This window comes from Xiphophorus couchianus, chromosome 13 (genome assembly GCF_001444195.1).
Source record: "Xiphophorus couchianus chromosome 13, X_couchianus-1.0, whole genome shotgun sequence".
NCBI classification, from domain to species: Eukaryota; Metazoa; Chordata; class Actinopteri; order Cyprinodontiformes; family Poeciliidae; genus Xiphophorus; species Xiphophorus couchianus.
In genome coordinates, this window is record NC_040240.1 from 28,485,617 (window position 1) to 28,504,671 (window position 19,055).

A 19,055-nucleotide genomic window follows, 5' to 3' on the forward strand; every position below is an offset into this window, starting at 1 on the left:
GAGACTCAGCCTGCAGGCGGGAGCTGCTTTCACCTTTAACCCCACACCTTCTACTGCAACGTCATCTCACTGTGAGATTCTAAATAACAGAAGAATCCAATATCAGCAAAAAATATTCTTATGTTAGGGTGGCCCAGTAAAAGTTCAGACCTAATTTTAACTGAGAATGTGTGGCTAGACCTGAAAACGGATGTCGACTGATGTTCTCCATCCAATCAGATTGATTGGCTGTAGATTGATAGACTCTACAGCCATTCCTCTGCAGTGTAGAGGAATGGAGGGAAAATGTTCATCTGTAGTCAGAGCAGATCATGGACTCAGAGGAGCTGAGTGTAAGTGTGATAACCCCAACTCTTTAAGGGTTATCACATCAAATCTCAATAAAATAACTAAAAGACCATCAAAGCCTGACAAATGCCTTCATTAACAAGAGCAATATAAATATTAACCCAAAGTGGTGAAGAGATGAATTGCATTTTGATTAAAACTCATGACCTGTAGTTCTGACAGCAGCTTGTTAGCAGCAGGGCTGTCTAATAAAAGAATAGAAGAACAGCAGAAGGTCTAGTCATGGTCTGGACGTAAACAACCTGAGATGCCTGAATTGAAACAATTCTATAAAGCATAGCTAGTATTCATTCAGGTTTTGTTTGATGACCTAAAACATTCTGTTTGATGAGCAAAACCCAAACAAATCTGGAAAAGGCGGGGGAGGGGATACATTTTTACAGCACCACCAAAAAACTTCCTTTGTGGAAATTTGAGTGAGTGAGTCGTTCATGTGGAACAGATCATGGCTCCTCATGCAGACGTGTCTCCGGTTCATTCTCAGACCAACCCTGACCTTTCCACAAGCGTCTGTCTGTGACCTCTCTGCAAATGTTACGCTATCATCCAAGCATGACTGGCTTCTCCTTTTCTGCTCCAGTCTTCCTGCTGCAGCACGGGGAGGATGAGGAGGGGGGCGGGGGGCAGAGTGAACCTCCCTCCCCCCTCCTCCTCCTGATGTGTCAACCATAATTAACTCTGCCACTGTTGCTCCACTCTGCTGATTCTGCAAGGCGGTTAGAGAGTGAAACCACAGCAAAGCGGCGCCTCCTGCTCACAACAAGGTGAGTGTGGCTGCTGTGAAGAGGGTCATCAGCAAGTGTGTTTGTTTAGTGCAAAAAACACACACACACACACACACCCACAGTCCGCATTAAACCCCAGTGTGTGTCTCCTCGCTCAACAGTTGCTTTATTCAATTCAATTCTTCTCAACACATTCCTTCTTGCTGCCTTAGAGGGAAAATTTGAAATTTTGAATAAAGAAGCAGCAGATAAAATCTTCTAGATGACTTTTTCTGTTTATTATAGACAACAAATGAAAGAGTCTATAGCAGCTCTCTCTTAACTAGAGATGAGTAAATACTCGTCCACATCTCCACTTTCTCAATCTTCACTGGCGCTGTCAATCATGCTTATCTGTGCTGCTCAGCGTGCTAACGGCAGAGGAACTACATTTTTTCACAGGTTATCTGTCTCACTCATTCTGTACAGTCAGGATATGAACAGTTTTCATAATTGTAAAAAAAAAACCAACAATTTTCTTTTAGTAACAGTCACATACTGCAGCTTGAAAAGGGTTTGTTTCAATTCTGGCAATCATCTCACTGTTGCAATTACTGTTACTTGTGCAAGTTTCTCTGCTAGACTTTTTTCTTAAACTCAACTTTCCATAGAAATGTTTAGCTAAAGAACTCTGAACAGCCAGATTCTAACCCATAATGCCATCTGTCAGGTCTCTGCTCTACCCCATGGTGCTTTAGGTGACAGCAATGTATTTCTAGATTAAGTTAGTATAAAATTGGCCATATGTAATTCTCACAGTAACTGAATTTCAGAGATTTCATCAGCTGTAAGCCATAATCCTCAGCAGAAGAGAATTAAACAAAGTCACAGTGTACTAAACCTCTACATGGGTTTGACATTTTGAATAGAATGAGAAGAATTGGTTTTTCCTGAGGCGCACCAGACGGAGCGGACAGGACGTGGGAAAACCCGTTACGTAACCGTGGGACTGAAGTCCAGGACACTTCATCTGCTGCGAGACTCGGCAGCACCAAGTCAATTCAGCAGAACATAAATATGAAGCAGTGGCAAATAATCCAAGTAAAGTGAAAGGTTTTACCACTAAATCAGTCTCTCCTCTGAGATGAGCAACAGCTCATCTCAGACAGGAAGTGGGCTCGGAGACGAGCCAATCGGAAGAAAAACAGCAGACGGAGACAGACTGTCACATTACAGCCAGTGTTTAATTCACTATGTATTCCCACAAGGCAATAAATGTACAGCAAACTAACACCAAATGTCATACATGATGATGAGCTCAGTCCATGCCACAAGTCTGCAGGAACACAACGAATACCATGACGACACTGCATGAACACACATCCAGACGCCATGCACTATTACTGACCGGAAACAGAAAACCACACTCACTCTCACTCAGTATGAACATTTTTACATTACATGACCCATGGATAGTACACACACACACACACACACACACACACACACACACCCACACGTTTCAATAAAGGACATGACCAGAGTGGCAACCATGGTATAAACAATGCATTAAGAACAGCAACATCAACAATAACAGTATTAAAGCTTTTCATGACCATATCAACATTCAGTGTATTGGAAAATACAATCCCAATAGACTCTTTGTATAAAAAGAAGCTTTTCAAGTCAGCATGGAACAAAGAACAGTTCATATGTCAGCGGGGTGGGGGCGTAGGTGGGGGTTAGGGTGGATGATTCCGCAGAGCCGGAGGACAGGAAGTGTTGGACATGACGTTGGGGTGAGCGCGGCTCTATGTGGCGTAGCGTTTGGTCCACTGTTTGGCTATCCTGTCGTGCTCGGCTCTGTTGGTCAGGTACTGTGTGGCGATGCTTCCCACCAGGGGGTCCGCTGCAAAACAAACACCAGGGTCACCATGGGAACGGCTGCTTTCACAGTTCATCACCTGAATCTGCTTTAATCTAAACCTCGTGTCAAACTCGAGGCTCGGGGGTCAAGTCCGGCCCGCTGTAGCTTTCTATGTGGCCCTCTAGACTCTGGAACAGCAGTGTACTTAAATATAATTTTATCAGTCACATTAAAGCAGATTATATCTATATACTGCCAACTACATCAATCAGTCCCTCCACTTTTTTGTGCTAATGCATAATTTTGACTTTATTCCAAATTTTCTGCAAAAATGGTCAAAAACATTGGGTTTAAGTGATGCTAACTCCAACCTACAGGTGGCAGTAGCTCTCACTGCTGCCTCAACCTTACCTGATATAATCTGTGATCGAGTAACAAAAGTCACATTGATTGTCATACATAAGCGCAACTATCTGAAAATACAGAATATTTTGTTAGAAATAGGGCACCTTTTCACACTGATCGTGTTTACTATTTCATTTTAATTAGTATTAAAATGAAAGTATTAGCGGGCCCATAATGTATTAGTATTGCAATTCATTACAATATTTAATGTTTAAATTATTCCTCAGAAGGTAAACAGAAAATAATTTACTAAATTGTTTTATGCTTTTAGTTAAAAAAAAATCATTGAAGTTTAAAAACAGCACAGTTCTAGTTGTTTTCACAGGTTAGAGACCTTCAGTTTATTGACACTTAGAGAATGATCCAAGTGGATCTGAACAGGATCTGAACTCATTAAGGAGGAGAGAAAACCCAGTTCTCATTTAGCTGCCTAGTTATTCACAGAGAGGACAAAAAGAACTCAGAGTTCTTGTTCCATTCAGCCATCACTTCAGATCGCCCCCCTGCCTCAGCTCTTACCTCCCCTGCCACTCAGTGCATGATTTTAGAGCAGCAGACAGAAGGTGGATGGGCAGCTCAGGACCAGGCTAGTGGTGATGCTACCTGCTCCATAATAACGGCCAACTCTTCCAGAAGCGGGCCATAATGACACTCGTTAACTTTCTAAATGTTAGTGTGTGCCCAGTGATCTCTGCTAGCCACTTACTGGAGTGTGTTTATCCAGTAGGTCCCAGTTAAATATTGATTCAGCTGCAGGGACGGAAGGAAGACGGCTCAGACACAAAGTTAACGCTTTATAGAACGTTACTGGATCGTCGGCTTCTTCTTAGAGGAAAATAAGTAAAGATGCAACAAGAAGTTGTGCATCTGGACTTATCTGTACACAACTGAACTCATCATCTTCATTGGTTCTGACCAGTCCTGCTGAGTCGGGCTGGTAACAGTCCTCTGGGTGGTGTTCAGGAAGCCCTGCTAGCTCTGGGTGGATCACACTTAGTTAAGCTCAATATCAGGAGCTGTTTAAACTGAGGAAACACAGGGAAGAAAACTGTTCCCCATGACAACAAGGCTGAACAGAGAACAGACATTACAGCTGATAAGGAAGGTAAGAACCTACATTCTGTCGAAACACATGCTAACCCTGATATGATAAACTAATTAATTAATCACATCATAAATTAAATGAGCTTGATCATTTTCATTTGGACAATTCATTAAAGAGATGCTCCCATTTAACATCACTTGATATTTAAAATGTTTTGCAGTTCCAGTGTTAAATGTTCTTTAGAAATTAATGTTTTTTTAACTTTGACAGGGTGTACTTGTTTTACTATTATTATATTTTTACTACTACTACTACTACTACTATATGAAAATTATCTCAAAATTACAATAATATTGTTTCTGGGACATTTTATCATCCAGCAGAATTGGCCTACTGACAGGCCTACCAGTCATGTTTGTTTGCTAATAAGTCAGTTTGAAACATGGGAAGGGAGAGTAAAATAAAGAAAGAACCCAGGGAATTAAGGAAAGACACAAGGAAGAAAAGACAGAAGGGTGGATGGACATTAGGAAATCAAGAAAAGCCACAAGGAAGGAAAGAACATAAGAACAAACTAGAAGTAAAAGGAGGAAGAAAGGAATACACGAAGGAAGCACATTAGAGAGAAGAGAAGAATGAAAAAATGTTCAGATACTAGGCAGGGCACTGTGGAAGTTTGTTGTCCAGATTTTTAAACTTTATTTTTGTTTAGTCCTGGAAAATCTAGAAATCAAACCCAAAGTGTTTCCAGACTGAGAACCCCTGAGCAGTTCTGGGTGATTTTGAATCAAGTCCTCTCCTCACTGCAGGTTCCTGCTGCTGCTGATGTGGATCTGAGGCCTTCATGGTTCTGTTCAGGATCTCAGGCCTGTTGGTGTCTCCTTTCACTGCCTCTCATGCAGGCTCACTAAAGAACACCAGCAGTGTTGTTTCAGACAGACGCTCGTTTCCAGTTCAGCTGCTTAGAGCTCACTGGGAGGGGTCAGAGGTCACATTATCAGAGGATCAATGTGTAAATGGAGGTAAGGTAGTCAAAGAGGCCAAAAGGAGGTTTACTGTCTCCTCTGGAGTAAATATCCACTGATGCCAGGTTGCAGTGCAGTGGAGCTCCGTCTGGACAGAGCCAGACTGAGGAGAAAATATCAGTCACTACAGGAAGTTGTGATCACAACTATTAATGCAAACACACCCAACATTCACAAATTTTCCACAGACTGGCTATTTTCATCAGTCTTTACAACTTTTCCACAAATCTGACCATCATGTTTTCAATTTCCTCCCTGTCTGACCAATCACTGCTACTCTGCTAAACTTTGACCAATCCTCTCAGCCCTCTTCTAATTTAACTTCCTGTTTCACAACGTGTTCACAACTGAACCTGCAAGATGAAATCATGTGCAACACTAAACACTAACCTTTGCCTTTTCTTTTTTTCAAAAATGTTTAGTAGGATTTGCTTCTACTGTGTTAACAGTTCATGTTAACTTGAATGACCAATAAAGAATTCTTCTTTTGCACTTTGACCTCTCAGGACATAATCTGATTTGTCTTAAGGTGATAAAGTAACTTATGAAAAATGTTATTTGCACTTTAAATATTAGCTATGTTAAAATCCTGTATGTTTTGGGAAAACTGTGCAGAAATTTCAATTTCTTTTGTGCAAAGAATACAGCTTAAAAAAATTTGCAACTTTGACCAGAGCTTTTTGAGAAAAAGGTGCTGAAAAATCAGTACTTGTAGGCCGCAGCATCAGTAAAAACATAATCAACACAGAAAAGAACATGCGAGTCAGGCTGGTCGGAGGGAGCTGAGGCTCTCACCAGGGTTGCAGTCGGTGAGCAGGGAGCAGATGGACAGCAGGACCTTGGAGATGGTGAGGGCAGGACTCCAGTTGTCCTTCAGGATGTCCAGGCAGATCACACCCTGGCTGTTGATGTTGCAGTGGTAGATCCTGGTGCGGAACGTCACCTGATGACACACAGAGGCCGTGATTAGAGGAAAGAGTCTTCTTAGTGCTAACCTGCAGCACTTTACTTCAGATGCAAACAGGAAGAAGACACTTGGTCACAAAAGGTCCAATCTGTCCAAATAACTCAAGACTACATGTTTCCAAGAAAAACCTGCACAGCTAAAGCCAGATGAAGTAAAGGCCCCTTATGGACAGGAAAGGCTGCTGCCTGTGAGTCAATGACACACACCTCGTACTCCGCAGTGTGAAGGTGAAGCTAATGGTCCCTGGGCATCTGTTGTAATCAGCGCTGAAGTAAACAGAGCACAGCAGATCCTGACATCAGCATGCAGAGAACCACATTGTTAAAGAGTCACCTTTGACCTCTCCACTTCCCTATGGCTGCTAATTTGGACCGGCTAGCTCCTCCTTCATTCCTTCCTTCACATCTCCTCCTCAGGAGAAACAAATCAACCTGCTGTTCAAAACACAGCCCTGTCATCAGTTTTCCTGGTAGGAAACTGATGACAGGCAGCCAGGACAGGGAACGGGACAGAGTGCAGGACAGAGTACAGGACAGAGTGCAGGACAGTGAGAGGCAGGCAGGGTGCCTGATGAGAGCAGATTGCAGCTGGACTTTACGTCTCGTGTGTGAACAGTTTCTCTTGTGCCAGCGCTGGCAGCCATGAAAGCCATCCCTGGCTCGCTGTGCGGTCTCATTAACAGCCTGTAATCCCATCATGTCTGATGCTAATAGATTATGATGCTGCCTCGGCGTAACAACAGCTTTAAATCTGATGCAGCATTCCTTCAGTATTATGGAGGAACCTAAGCCTCTGCCCTCAGCTGCTGCATGCTTTCACTCCCAACAATCCTCACTGTGGAGAGAACCAGGACCATGCTAACAGAAAACATCTGTACATGCAGTTTCCAGAAAAACTTTTACCCTTTAATTACAAATGAATCATTACCAAAAACACCCTAATTTTTTCTTCCTGTTCACTTCAAAATAAGTGTCAAATGCAAAGAATGCAGCCTATAACAGCTTCCACTTATTACACCTGACAACGTCACATGCTCACAACAACTGGATGCTCAGAAATTGATTCAAATATGAAGGAATTCTAATATTGAAAAAATATCTGGTTACAGTTTTCTGTACATTTCGTATTATTATTTTACACAGATACATTTCCTAATGCTATAGTAGTTTAGGATCTGTTGTCTCTGGACAGTTTGCATCCTATGTGACATTTTTACTCCATATAAAATGTTTGATTGTCATATTATAGACAGTGATCATATCAGCTGGGAATAGTTTTAATTGAAAAAAAAAACAATATTCATATTTGTTTAATTCTCTAAACACATAGAGAATTATGTATTTATTCTCTATGTTTTTAGAGAATAAATACATAGATTTATGTATACAACAGCAGTGAAGCAGTGCCTAATGGAACGACCAGACGTTTGATTTAAACATGAGTTTGTTCATGTTAAACATGGCTGTGCTGTGCCATCCTGGAATCTATGACATGTTCCTGGAGGAACCACGCTCTACACTCCACATAGTAAAAGAAAGAGATCATCACAGTGAAGTCATCAATACATTTCATTTAAAGGACGTGGAACTACTGGAGCTACACCAGGAAAATACCTCAGTCACTTTAAAACTGTATACCACTGCACAGACAGTGGTATACATTTCATAATAGTGACTGGTCTATGCTCAGGGTGTTTTCACACTTCACAGTCCGCTGGACTCAGTTGCAACATTGTTTTCCATTTCCAGCCGCAGCAGTTCGCTTTTACTGCTCTGTGTCAAACAAATCAAACCAACCATACTTTCCACCAAACCAACTGGAGTTTGATTAAAGCAGACTAAACAGGGCTGCTGCAAATGCACCCTTAATTTCAACCAAGTGCTTGTTTAAGTAAAGAGTGATGCTGCAATAAAGATTGCAAATCTATACACTGTGCAGCTCTAAGGAAATAAAATCACAGTAAAACTAGCTTTTTATTCCAACTATCACTTACAAATTTTCTATCACATTTTCATCAAACAAATAAAATGAACAGCTGTGTAAAATGTGAGTTTAGATTAAGATAATTAGGTCAAAAACATATTTAGTAATCTTTTCCCGTGTCTGGTTTTAGCTCATGGATCAACCACAAATCTACGTTAGGCGTTCTCTCAGTCCTCTTCCTACCTGATACACACACTCTGCAGTCATCTGGACAAATGGAATAAAAATAAACCAAACAGAATCACAGCTGATAACTGTAACAATAAGACATATGAAAACAGTTTAGTTTAAACGGAGGCAACAGATTGAGTCACGCTTGCTTCATTGCGCTCCATGGAGTGTTAAACAACCTCGTTTGAAAACAATATGCATGTCTCACAGTGGCAAACGATGTGAAAACTGTGCTTTAGGTCAAAGGCATGACAAAATAAATCAATGGAGGGATGTAATGTTAGAGGAGAATAATCCCTCAGCCACTGAGGATCTGAAGGAAACCTGTGTAGGTAATGTCCTTTTTGTCCTCAGCCTGCACCTAACTGTATTGGTGTCAATCTTAACCGTTTCCTTCATCCTAATATCAGTGAGTGAGCCAGTGAAGGGAGCAGCTGCTGCTGTCTGATTGGCCCCCCGAGTAGCTGGACGGCACATCTCACAGCCTCACTGGAAAAACAAGACAGCAGGAAGCCAAAAGCTTCGATGAGCTCAGCTTCCCCTCTGCACAGACAGCCAGGAAAGTAGCTTCTGGAGCAGAAGACAGGCTCCTCTGGAACAGCTTCTGAGTGGGCTTACGACTGCAGGTCAAATCTACTGGGCTACAGACAGGAATGTAATACACATCAAATACACCTCTTAATACACCTGTGTAAGGATGCATTCACAGCAACCCTGTTTAGTCTACTTTAAACCAACTCCACTTCGTTTGCCTAGATAGTCCGGTTGGTTTGGGGAGGTACGAATTAGTCGAACACTGATGCGGCCCAAAGAAGCCAACTCAGTCTGAGTTTGGTTTAAGTGAACTCTGGTGTGGTTTGAAAGCATATATGAATGCCAAGTGTACTGGAGGATGCTCCAAAAACAGGAAGTGGACTACATTCTGGGTAAATAAAACCAAAACAAACTCATGAGTCTAGAGAAATGACTTGTATTTTTTTATATACCAAAAACAAGAGAAATCCTCCCACCGCTAAAAGTCTGATGCCACTCCATTTTTGTTTCCATTTCATGGAGAAGGAAGTTTTGTTCAGTGTCTTCTTCAGAAGTTTTTATATTGTTTCCTTCAGTGGCTCTTGGTGCAGTGCCACCACCGGCAAGGAGAGGAACAGGCTTTTCGAAATGGACAATACGCATACTGCCAAATTAGTTACAAAGTGGCTTAAGGACAACAAAGTCAACGTTTTGGAGTGACTATCACAAAGCCCTGACCGTAACCCTTTAGAGTAGGGGCCTTCAACTTCGGGCCTGGAGGACCGGTGTCCTGCAACTTTTAGATGCAACCTCATTATTTTGACACCTGAGTCAAATAATGAGGTCATTAGCAGGACTCTGGAGAACTTGACTGCACTTAGAGGAGATGATTCAGCTATTTGTTTGATGTGTGTTGGACCAGGGACACATCTAAGAGCAGCAGGACACCGGCCTTAGACTGGGATTGCCCACCCCTGCTTTAGAGAACACTTGAGCCAAGATGAAAAGGTGTGTATGAGGAAGATGGCAACAAACTGCCATTCTCATACACACTGTGAGGAAGAATCTGCCAAAACTCCAGCAACTATTGTAGCTCAACTTATGAATTTGAAGAAAGTAGAAAAAAAACTCTCTCCCATTATTCTGACTTTGAAAAAGAGAAATAATTTTGGCAAGCCAACCTGACAAACGGATCTGATTTAACATCACAGAGTGAGAAAAATGTTATTTTAATAGAGGGATGGTGTCAACTTTACTACAGCTTTGGTTTAGTTTTACTTGGCTTGTCAACACTGATCCTAGTTTACATTGTCCAACTGTGCTGCTGAGACACAGCAAGGCAAGGCAGTAATACATGACGGCATACATAAGGGCTCAAAAGAAAGTGAATGAGTCATCTTACTGATTGGTCAGAAAGCAACATTAACCACAAACAGGAATGAGTGCTATTAAGGTATAGTGATTTCAAAAAGCAGACCATGATGACTGATTTGTGCTAACCACCTACATGTGGGTTTACACCATCAGCGACAGGAGGTCCGGTGTGACAGAGAGTTTACCACAGCCTCCATGCTCTGCATCAAGAAGTTAAAGTTGTCAGAAGTCCCCTCATTGCACAATATGGTACAATTAACTCCTGGTGAATCATCAGGTTGTGCTCTCACAAGAAATAATACTTTCCCTCAACACATTTTTCCCTCAAATCTGTCCAATTGTTCATCTCTTCTTAATTTCCCAGGTCCAAGGTCACTGTAAACTAGTAGTTCTCAATTATTTTTTGCTATTCTTCACCGAAGAAGCTCCTCTTACCCCCACAACGAGGGGACTCCAATGAGACCCAGATTGCACATTTGTCCAGAATCTATTCCTTTTTAAGTAAGATGGATCTCTGATCAAAAGCTTGAATGTATCTGTGATACTAATTAAGGTTAAATATGACAACGATGCAAGGATCCGTTTTAGGGGAACCAATAAATCTGTTTTCTCCATAATAGTATGTTTATAAAGTAAAATTAATTTCTTAATTTTGTTATGGTTAAACACAGGCAAGGTTGGTTTATAAAGCTGCTTTTAACTGACTTCGGGAGAAATGAAACATTTCAAAAGGATGTAAGACAAATGCACATTTGTCTGCATCTTCACATGCTGATTTATAATAGAAAAAAAAATTAAGCATTACATGTTTCTGTCAGTTCACATGGGGTCAATATGAGAAGACCCTTATCTGAAAAGATCTACAGGAACAACATTCTTGCTTCTCAGTTTGCTCAGCATTTCAAGCATAAAAACAGAAATGAACGGCAGTTTGAAAAAGCTAAATACCCTAAACCCCCACGGGCACCGCCCTGGTCTGCTGCATGGCCAGATGTCCTTTGTCCTTTATTTTAAAATGTCTCAGTTTAACCAACAGATGTAATTAAGAATGTCTGATAGCATAAAACCAAAACTTTGAACAACAAAAGAAGCAGAACTTGAAAAAAGGGGATGTGGCAACCGCTGTCAGCCAACCCAGTGTGTAAATACGAACACACAATTGCATCAGCAGAAGACAGACATGAAACCCACAGGCTGACTGGAAGGAAATCAAAGGCTGCTGAATACTGGCAGCCAGTGGAACAGGGGGAGGCAACTCAACAAGAAATGTCTCAGTAATGTCTCTGACTGGCCCAAAACCTCCAGGTCATGTGAGGAATTGGTTTGCCAAGAAGAAAACTGTCCAGAGTCCACTCAGTGCTGTCTGTTTAGGCAACATGCAGTACTTCTGAAAATTATTCACCACCATGAATGTTTTCCTTTTTAATTGATTTTACAAATCAATTATGATCAGCAACAATTGGTTTTATTCGACAAGTAAATTTATAACAACAAAAAAGATCTTTTTATGTCAAAGTGAAAACTGATTTCTATAAAATTATGACACTTAAATAAAAATATTTACCTGCATAATATTCACCCCCTCTAAATGACTGACCTAGTTCACCAGTGGTCCAGCCAACTGGTTCTGGTCGAATCACAATAGCTGCGTTTCCATTGCAAATGTGTGCAAATATTTGTCTATATTCTGCAATTGTCAAACAAACAATTTTGCAATTGCTGTGTTTTCATTGAATAAGAAATGAAATTAAAAGACAAAGTCATAATCCTGCCATGACACTAGTGCTCATCTAACAGCCTATCAGAGGAGACAATGGCAGGGCGTTGCAGCAACAAGCCCGGCCTACTTGGAAGCATCTATGGGTGTGGCATTTTGGACAGATTGTAATTAGTAAATTTTCAGGAGAGTTATGGATTTAACGCGTTGGACTGACACAAAACTTTTTAGACTGTGATTCTGTGAGTTCCCTGGTGGATCCAGCTGCACATTTTCTGAACAAAGAAAAAAACTTCATCCTCCTACTACTTCCTGTTGTCATTTCCACCAGTATTAGAATCCGGCTGCTGATCACGTGACTCATGTGATGCAAAAGAAAGTGTGTCCATTTCAGTGTTGAAATACATCTGTTTCGATACGACTGAAAAACCATCTCATCCTGGTGCAAAAACGTTTTATCAAAAAAACCCTGAGTTTTTTGGGGTTTTTTTTGGGGGGGGGGGGGGGGGGGTTCCATTAATCAAATTGATTTTCTCAGTTTCAGTTTGCACAATTACAGCTAATGAGGGCAATAGAGATCATCTGAGAGCAGTGAGTCTCCAGTGATTGTAGTGTAAAAACAGCTGGTTCTGGTTCTGGAAGGTCCATTCACTGGTTCATTAGTATTCCTGGCTAAATCCTAAAACCAGCCTGTCAGGCACCAACAACTATGCTGCGTTCAAAGTCTCTTACATCCTCTTCGATTCCTATCCTGATGCTCAGTAGAAAGTCGTTTCCACCATGTCTAGATTCCTAAAAATAAAGAGCTACCATGTGATTGGCCAGTGTGTTTCTTGTGTTTACAAACAAGTGAAAGAGTGTACCTAATAAAGAGGTCGGCAGGTGTATTTTGTAGATACTTCAATCCTGAACAAAGCTAGCAGGAACTTTACTGTTACTATTTCATACTTGCTGTACAAGAATGTGAAATCACTTCCTTTCCTTCCAGGAAGTGAAGCGTAAACATTGCAGAAATGCTCTGTGGTGTTCTGGAATGGTTCGCCTGTAAAAGCCACTGCTGCCAATTCAGCAGCATTAATGCTAAATTAATCTTTTTTTAGATCCCCACATAAGGCTCCCAGAAAAATGTCTTCAAATTTTTATGAAACCAGTTGCCAGCTTTCCCCCGCATGAGCAGAAGGAAAATTCTTTCCGGATGTCACTTCTCCTTGGCAGTGCCAGTGGGAACTGGCAGCAAAAGCTCCGAAAATCTGAACGAGAGCAGAAAGTGTTGTGGTACATCATGAAGGTGTGCAGTTTTAGAGGTCCAGAGAGACTGGAGGTGTAATGATGTGCTTAGGTCAAGAGACAAGACAATATATTAGATCAGAATAATCATTCCCCTCCCCCCATAGGGGTTTTATAAAACAAGGCTGAGTTTTGAAGAAACAGTAATCAGTGCAGAGTTATTTAGTTACACTACGGTTTCCCAAATACTCATTCAAGCAGGACAATATTTGAGCTGGTCCTGATGCCTGATACTGAAAAAGATGGCTTTTTTGTGTTTTCTGAAATAGAAGTAAATATTTCACAAATCACAGGGTGTTTTAAAGTACCTCTGTTTAGTTTGGATATACTCAGTTCAGGTTTAATCAATCCGAATATGGAAAAGTACAGAAATAGAGGTGATCACATATAGTCTTTGATAAATGGTGAAAGAGCCCTTAAATGAGGCCAACTTTCTCAAGGTCAGTAACACATTCAAACTGACCTGGTTTGTATGTTCTACAAAATATAATAGAGACTCTGCAATTAGTTGGCAATAACTTAGTTCTTATTTGACCAATAATTTCAATGATTTGAACAGCAAGCAGGAATCTGTAAATTATATACCAACTTCATGATCATTAGTCAGCCGAGGTGTGTGCCATATTTTCCTACAGTACTTAAAAACTGCATTATTAAAATAGCAAAAAACAATCACTTCAAATATTTTACTTCATGTGTAATAAATCTCTGCAAATTGATCGTTTCACTTACTAAATTGATGGGCAAGAAATATTGCACTTTAATGCAAAATTCTAACTTTTGGAAATATACTAGTGTATATGTATATGTAAGCCTGTTGCATTAATCAATGAATTGCAAGTGAAAATGTTAATTTCCATTGTGATGATTAATATTTTTTGAAGGCCAATTTTGTTTACAGGGACATCATAATCCATTTTATTCATGTTTTGGCTGTAAATGGTTTCTGAGGTTGTCATGTTTAATTTGAGATATTTAACATATCTTCCAGTTCCAGTGTTAAGTGTTCTTTTCAAAATTAAACTTTATTGCTCTTTAAGAGTGCAAACAAACATTGTTTTGAAATTATCAACATATTACTTAAAATGGTCTCAAGAAAACAATATTATCATTTATCCCAATAATTTCTTTGATAGTTTATAGTCCAGTAAAGTTTGACCCAGGTATGTGGTAAACAAAGGTGTCTTCGTTCAAAGCAGCAGCTTAAACACAGGGGGCGCTATGCTGAGCAGCAGGGAACCACTTACCTTGGGGGGCTTGAAGGGGTAGTCTGGTGTGAAGGCGATGTCCAGGAAGAACACTCCTCCCTCGTACACGGAACCCGGGGGGCCCAGGATGGTGGACCTCCACTCATAGATGTTGTCTCCTTTGGGGCCGGCACTGTGGGCCCAAACAGAAAACAATGTGTTGTTAAAGACAGAGAAAGAGCATCAAGAGGAGAACGACAACTGTCTCTGAAGGTGAGACACACACACACACACCAGTACAGATGAACAGACAAGTGTTGAGCAGCAGCTGCTCTGTGTCCTCACTATTGATCAGCATTTAACTGCCGGGCAGCTAGCGGTTACCAAGTTTCACTGTTGGTCCTTCTTCCCCTCTACACCCCCCCCCCACGCCAATGTGCCTACGCATGCACACACACTGAGATGCAGACACACATACACATGAACGAACACACAGCTGGAAGAAGAGAGGAACTAATCAAATCCCATTCTGTACTGGAATTAGGCCAGATGCCCCCGTTGGTTCCATGTATTACTTCAACTTTCATCATTTACACAATCTGAGAGAACCAGAGAGGAAGAAGAGCTTGTGGGGGGGAGGGGGTGTTAGGGGGTGTGCGTGTGTGTGTGTTGGAGTGCCCTTGTATTTGATAAAGGAACCATTTTCCTAACACATATTACGTTGAAGGGACCAACTGTTCTTTGTGGAGATCAACGCCAAGAGCCATTACTGTTTTTGGGTTATGGGTTAGGTTTAGGACTAAGGTGTGAATTGAGTTTAGGTTAGGCTTGGGTTAGGTATGTCCTGGTAATGGTAAAGGTAAGGCTGTAGAAATGAATGGAAATCAATGAAAGTCCCTGTAAAGATACAGAAACATAATGTGTGTATGTGTGAGTGTGTGTGCATGAGACACATTACAGTGAGATAAGAGCCTGACAGTGGTTGCTCATGTTGAACATCAGTGGTAGTAAAGCATGGGGCCGCTGCAGAGCTGGCCCCTCTCACAGTGTGTGTTTGGCCCTAGAGGAATTACTGTAGAAACAATAGCCATGTTCCTCTGATAGCCTACAAGGGTCGGGGGCCGGGGCCGGTGTCGGGGGTGGGGGGACTGGTCAATGACTCACTGGTGTGATTTCAAAGTGTACCAGTGGTTTTATTAAAGTGCTGCTGGCTTCAGTTCAGATGAAGTCTGATGATATGTGGCTGACTAATAGCTTTACTTCACACAGCAGACAGATGGGACCAGCTTTGTTGAAGTTCAACCTTCACAAGATCCAGACTGGATTCAGATCCAGAACACTCAATGATTCAGCTTCATGCTTCACAACAGGAACACCTTCCTGATCATTCAGATTTTTAATGAATGAGATTTAGGACATGTATCTCAACAGAAATGTACAAAAGAAAATCATATATTTTTATTTTTGCATATATTAGTAAGACTGGAAAACTACTTGTGCTCATTGGGAGATTACGGTACTTATAGATATTGTCACATTATTTGAAGACATTCATTTTCTTTCATTTTAATCTTTTGCCCTATGTGTCATCATAGGGATGACATATAGATCTATTCTTGTTTTATTCCATGCTCTACTCCTTTTCAGTTTTTCATTTCTCCTACTTCTCACCTGCATTTCCCTTCATAGTAACAACTTTTTAAAAATACCTTCCATTAAAGTTTGACTTTAATGGAAGGTGTGAAAGGAGGACATCTTTGCTCTTTAAAAGAAACATGAAGATCAGAGTAAAGTTTTCCAGAAGGACAGAGACTTTTGAAAAAATGTTTTTTGTACAGATGAGTCTAAAACTGATCTGACACCAGAACAGAGGACATGTTGGACAGGAACCAGATCCAGTATTCCACAGAAAGAACTGCCAGCTGTGAAGCACAGAGCTGGCAGTGTCATGGTTTGGGGATTATTTGCTGCAGCAGGACCTGGTCAGCCCACCATCACAAACTCTACCATTTATCAGAGAGCAGCAGCCTGAAGAAAATTGGAGAGCTTTCTTAAGGAAATAAAAGCTTAAGCATAATCAGACCCCGTTACATGACAATGATCCAAAACAAACCAGAAAATACATCAAAGACTGGCTAAGAGGTCAATAGAAGGCTGTGGGCCAAAGTCCAGACCTGGGATTCACTGAGATGCTGTGGGGCGACTTGAAACAGGCATGAGATGTAAAAAACTCTTTAAACAACTGACAGCTGAAAGTGAGGAGTGGGACAAATGTGAGTCAGACTGATAGAGTCTCTCTCAGGTTGTTTTAGCCTGAGGGGGGCAGAGTAGTTATGAGTGGCAGGGTGTCCTAACTTTTCCTTGAGAATAATTTTCCTTGTGTACTTGGAATGAATTAGTTTATTTTCCTGAGGATAAATATGAATAAATCTGGCCATCAACGAGTAAACCTTTACTTTGAAAGAACTGAACATTTAGTGTGTGTCTATAGCTAAAGTTTGCTGCATGATTTTAACCTAGTAATACCTGTCCATCTGCTCATATTTATGACTGAATGACACTTAAGAAAAAAGTTCTGTTTAGAGTTCCAGTGACCCACAAAAACTACACAGAGAGCATAAATCATTGGATGAAATACATAATCTAAAAATACCAACTTCCTCTGTTATTTTTCTGCAAAACCTTCATAAAACCCGACACTAAAGAACCACTGTTTGCAGGCTCAGCTCAGAAATTACAATTACTGCCCTAAAAGCATTCATTATTCAAGCGGTATAGCAAGGTAGACTTTAAAAATAGTCTTTTAGGGGTCCCATGACTAGCCCGACGCTCATTTTTCTCTCAACTATGTTCCCACAGTTTGCCTTGTAGCATCTGGAAATATTTAGAGCTCTGACAGACTGCCTCATTTCCTCCAGTGCAGCTTGTTCCTCCTACCTCTGACAGGAAGATCTGGGATTAAGTGCTGGCAGAGAGACATTTTTATCAGCCACCAGGTCTGTCAGGCTGATGGACAAAACAGATCTTACAACTCACCCAGGGGTGTCTGCCATTATTCCTCCAAGGAAACCTGTCTGCTACATTCAAATGTGGGCAAATGGTCTTTAGAATTTCACTTCTGCTCCACAGCAAACCAAAACAACCACTTCAAATGGTGTCAGATTCCTCAATGAGAGATGTTGATCTCTCAGGAAAAGGTGAGAAAAATGGAGTGTTAAGTGTGCACATGCTTAGGCCAAAACTTCTTTTGCCGTTTTGTTGAACTTACAGGAAGATTTCAGATATTTAGTCTTAGGTAAAAGGCTTTCAGCTAACTCCTATCTACCTGGGAAGAAAAAAAAAAACACCTGCAGAAAAGTAACCATGCACTGGGGCCAGTGGAGCAATTGGGGACACTACCAGAAGGCGAAGCAGGGGAAGAATCCTACCCAGGGACACGATGACAGACGAAATGAGGGTTTCGAACCGGCAACTCACCGGTTACAGGACAAACTGCTCCGCAATTGCAAAGGAAGGCCAACATTAATTAATTCTTGCCCAGCACCTTGCAAAAGTTTTTCTACTTTGTAAAGGTGTTGAACTCTTTCCCTATTAGTCACATTCTAACCGCTGTTGGTGTACATTACTGGGATTTAAAGTGATGAAGCAGCGTATAGGTTCAAAAGGGAGATAAATAAAAAGGGGAAATCATACAAGGTCTTCAAAGTCTTTCTTCAAGTAAAAATTTGAAAAGTATTCTGATATGAACCTCAAAACGTTTGAATCAGCTTTGCACATCTACTGACTGAAATGATGTTTATATGTAATTGACTCAGATTCTCTCTGCTTGATTGGACTGAATTGACTTCCTTAAGTTCCTTTAGACATGTGTTGCAAATTGGTGTTATATAAATAAACTTAATTGAATGGAAAACTGAATTTCATTAGAATTTAGATTTTGGCTCTCCTGGCCACATCTGAGCCTTTTACTGAGGGAAATATAAACAGACTTTAACCAAGCATGCAGACACAGTCTATGGTGGAAGGAGACTTCTTATGTTTACCAGATGTCTCTTCATTTGTTTCAGTTTTGTGCCGACAACCAGAGGGCGGGTAGGAGGAAGATCAGGCGTGGTGCTGGTCCAACACCCTTCAAACTTCCATCCAGCACTAAACCAGATCTTTACTGCACTTCTCTCCTTGTCTTGAGCATGTTGCCTAGCGACATTGCATCCCTCTGCACATCTATCTACAATATTTCCCTAGAGATGACAGTGCAACAAGTCAACATCAGAAACACTCAGATATGAATCTTTATGGTTCATAATGTCTGTACTGCTCCTTTAGGAACTGATCAATAAACATAAAACAATGAACTTAGTCAACAAGATCCTGCAAAAGGACTCGTGGCACACATAACTTGTAAACTGTTAATGACAATTCATAGGCAGGCATCAAGTCTAACAAGCTTCCTGGATGCTTG

At 41.0% G+C, this 19,055-nt stretch overlaps 1 protein-coding gene across 1 annotated transcript in view; it reads right to left on the bottom strand.

The window, feature by feature from the left end:
* Positions 1–2,275: 2,275 nt before the first annotated feature.
* Positions 2,276–19,055, bottom strand: part of LOC114156669 (ubiquitin-conjugating enzyme E2 E2-like) — a 50,754-nt gene continuing 33,974 nt past the window's right edge. The window contains exons 4-6 of the mRNA XM_028037235.1: positions 14,654–14,786; positions 6,190–6,337; positions 2,276–2,961 (exon numbers count right to left, since the gene is read on the bottom strand). Of these exons, the coding sequence (XP_027893036.1) occupies positions 2,864–2,961; positions 6,190–6,337; positions 14,654–14,786 (379 nt within the window). The 3' untranslated portion in view covers positions 2,276–2,863. The remainder of the gene's footprint in view (positions 2,962–6,189; positions 6,338–14,653; positions 14,787–19,055) is intronic.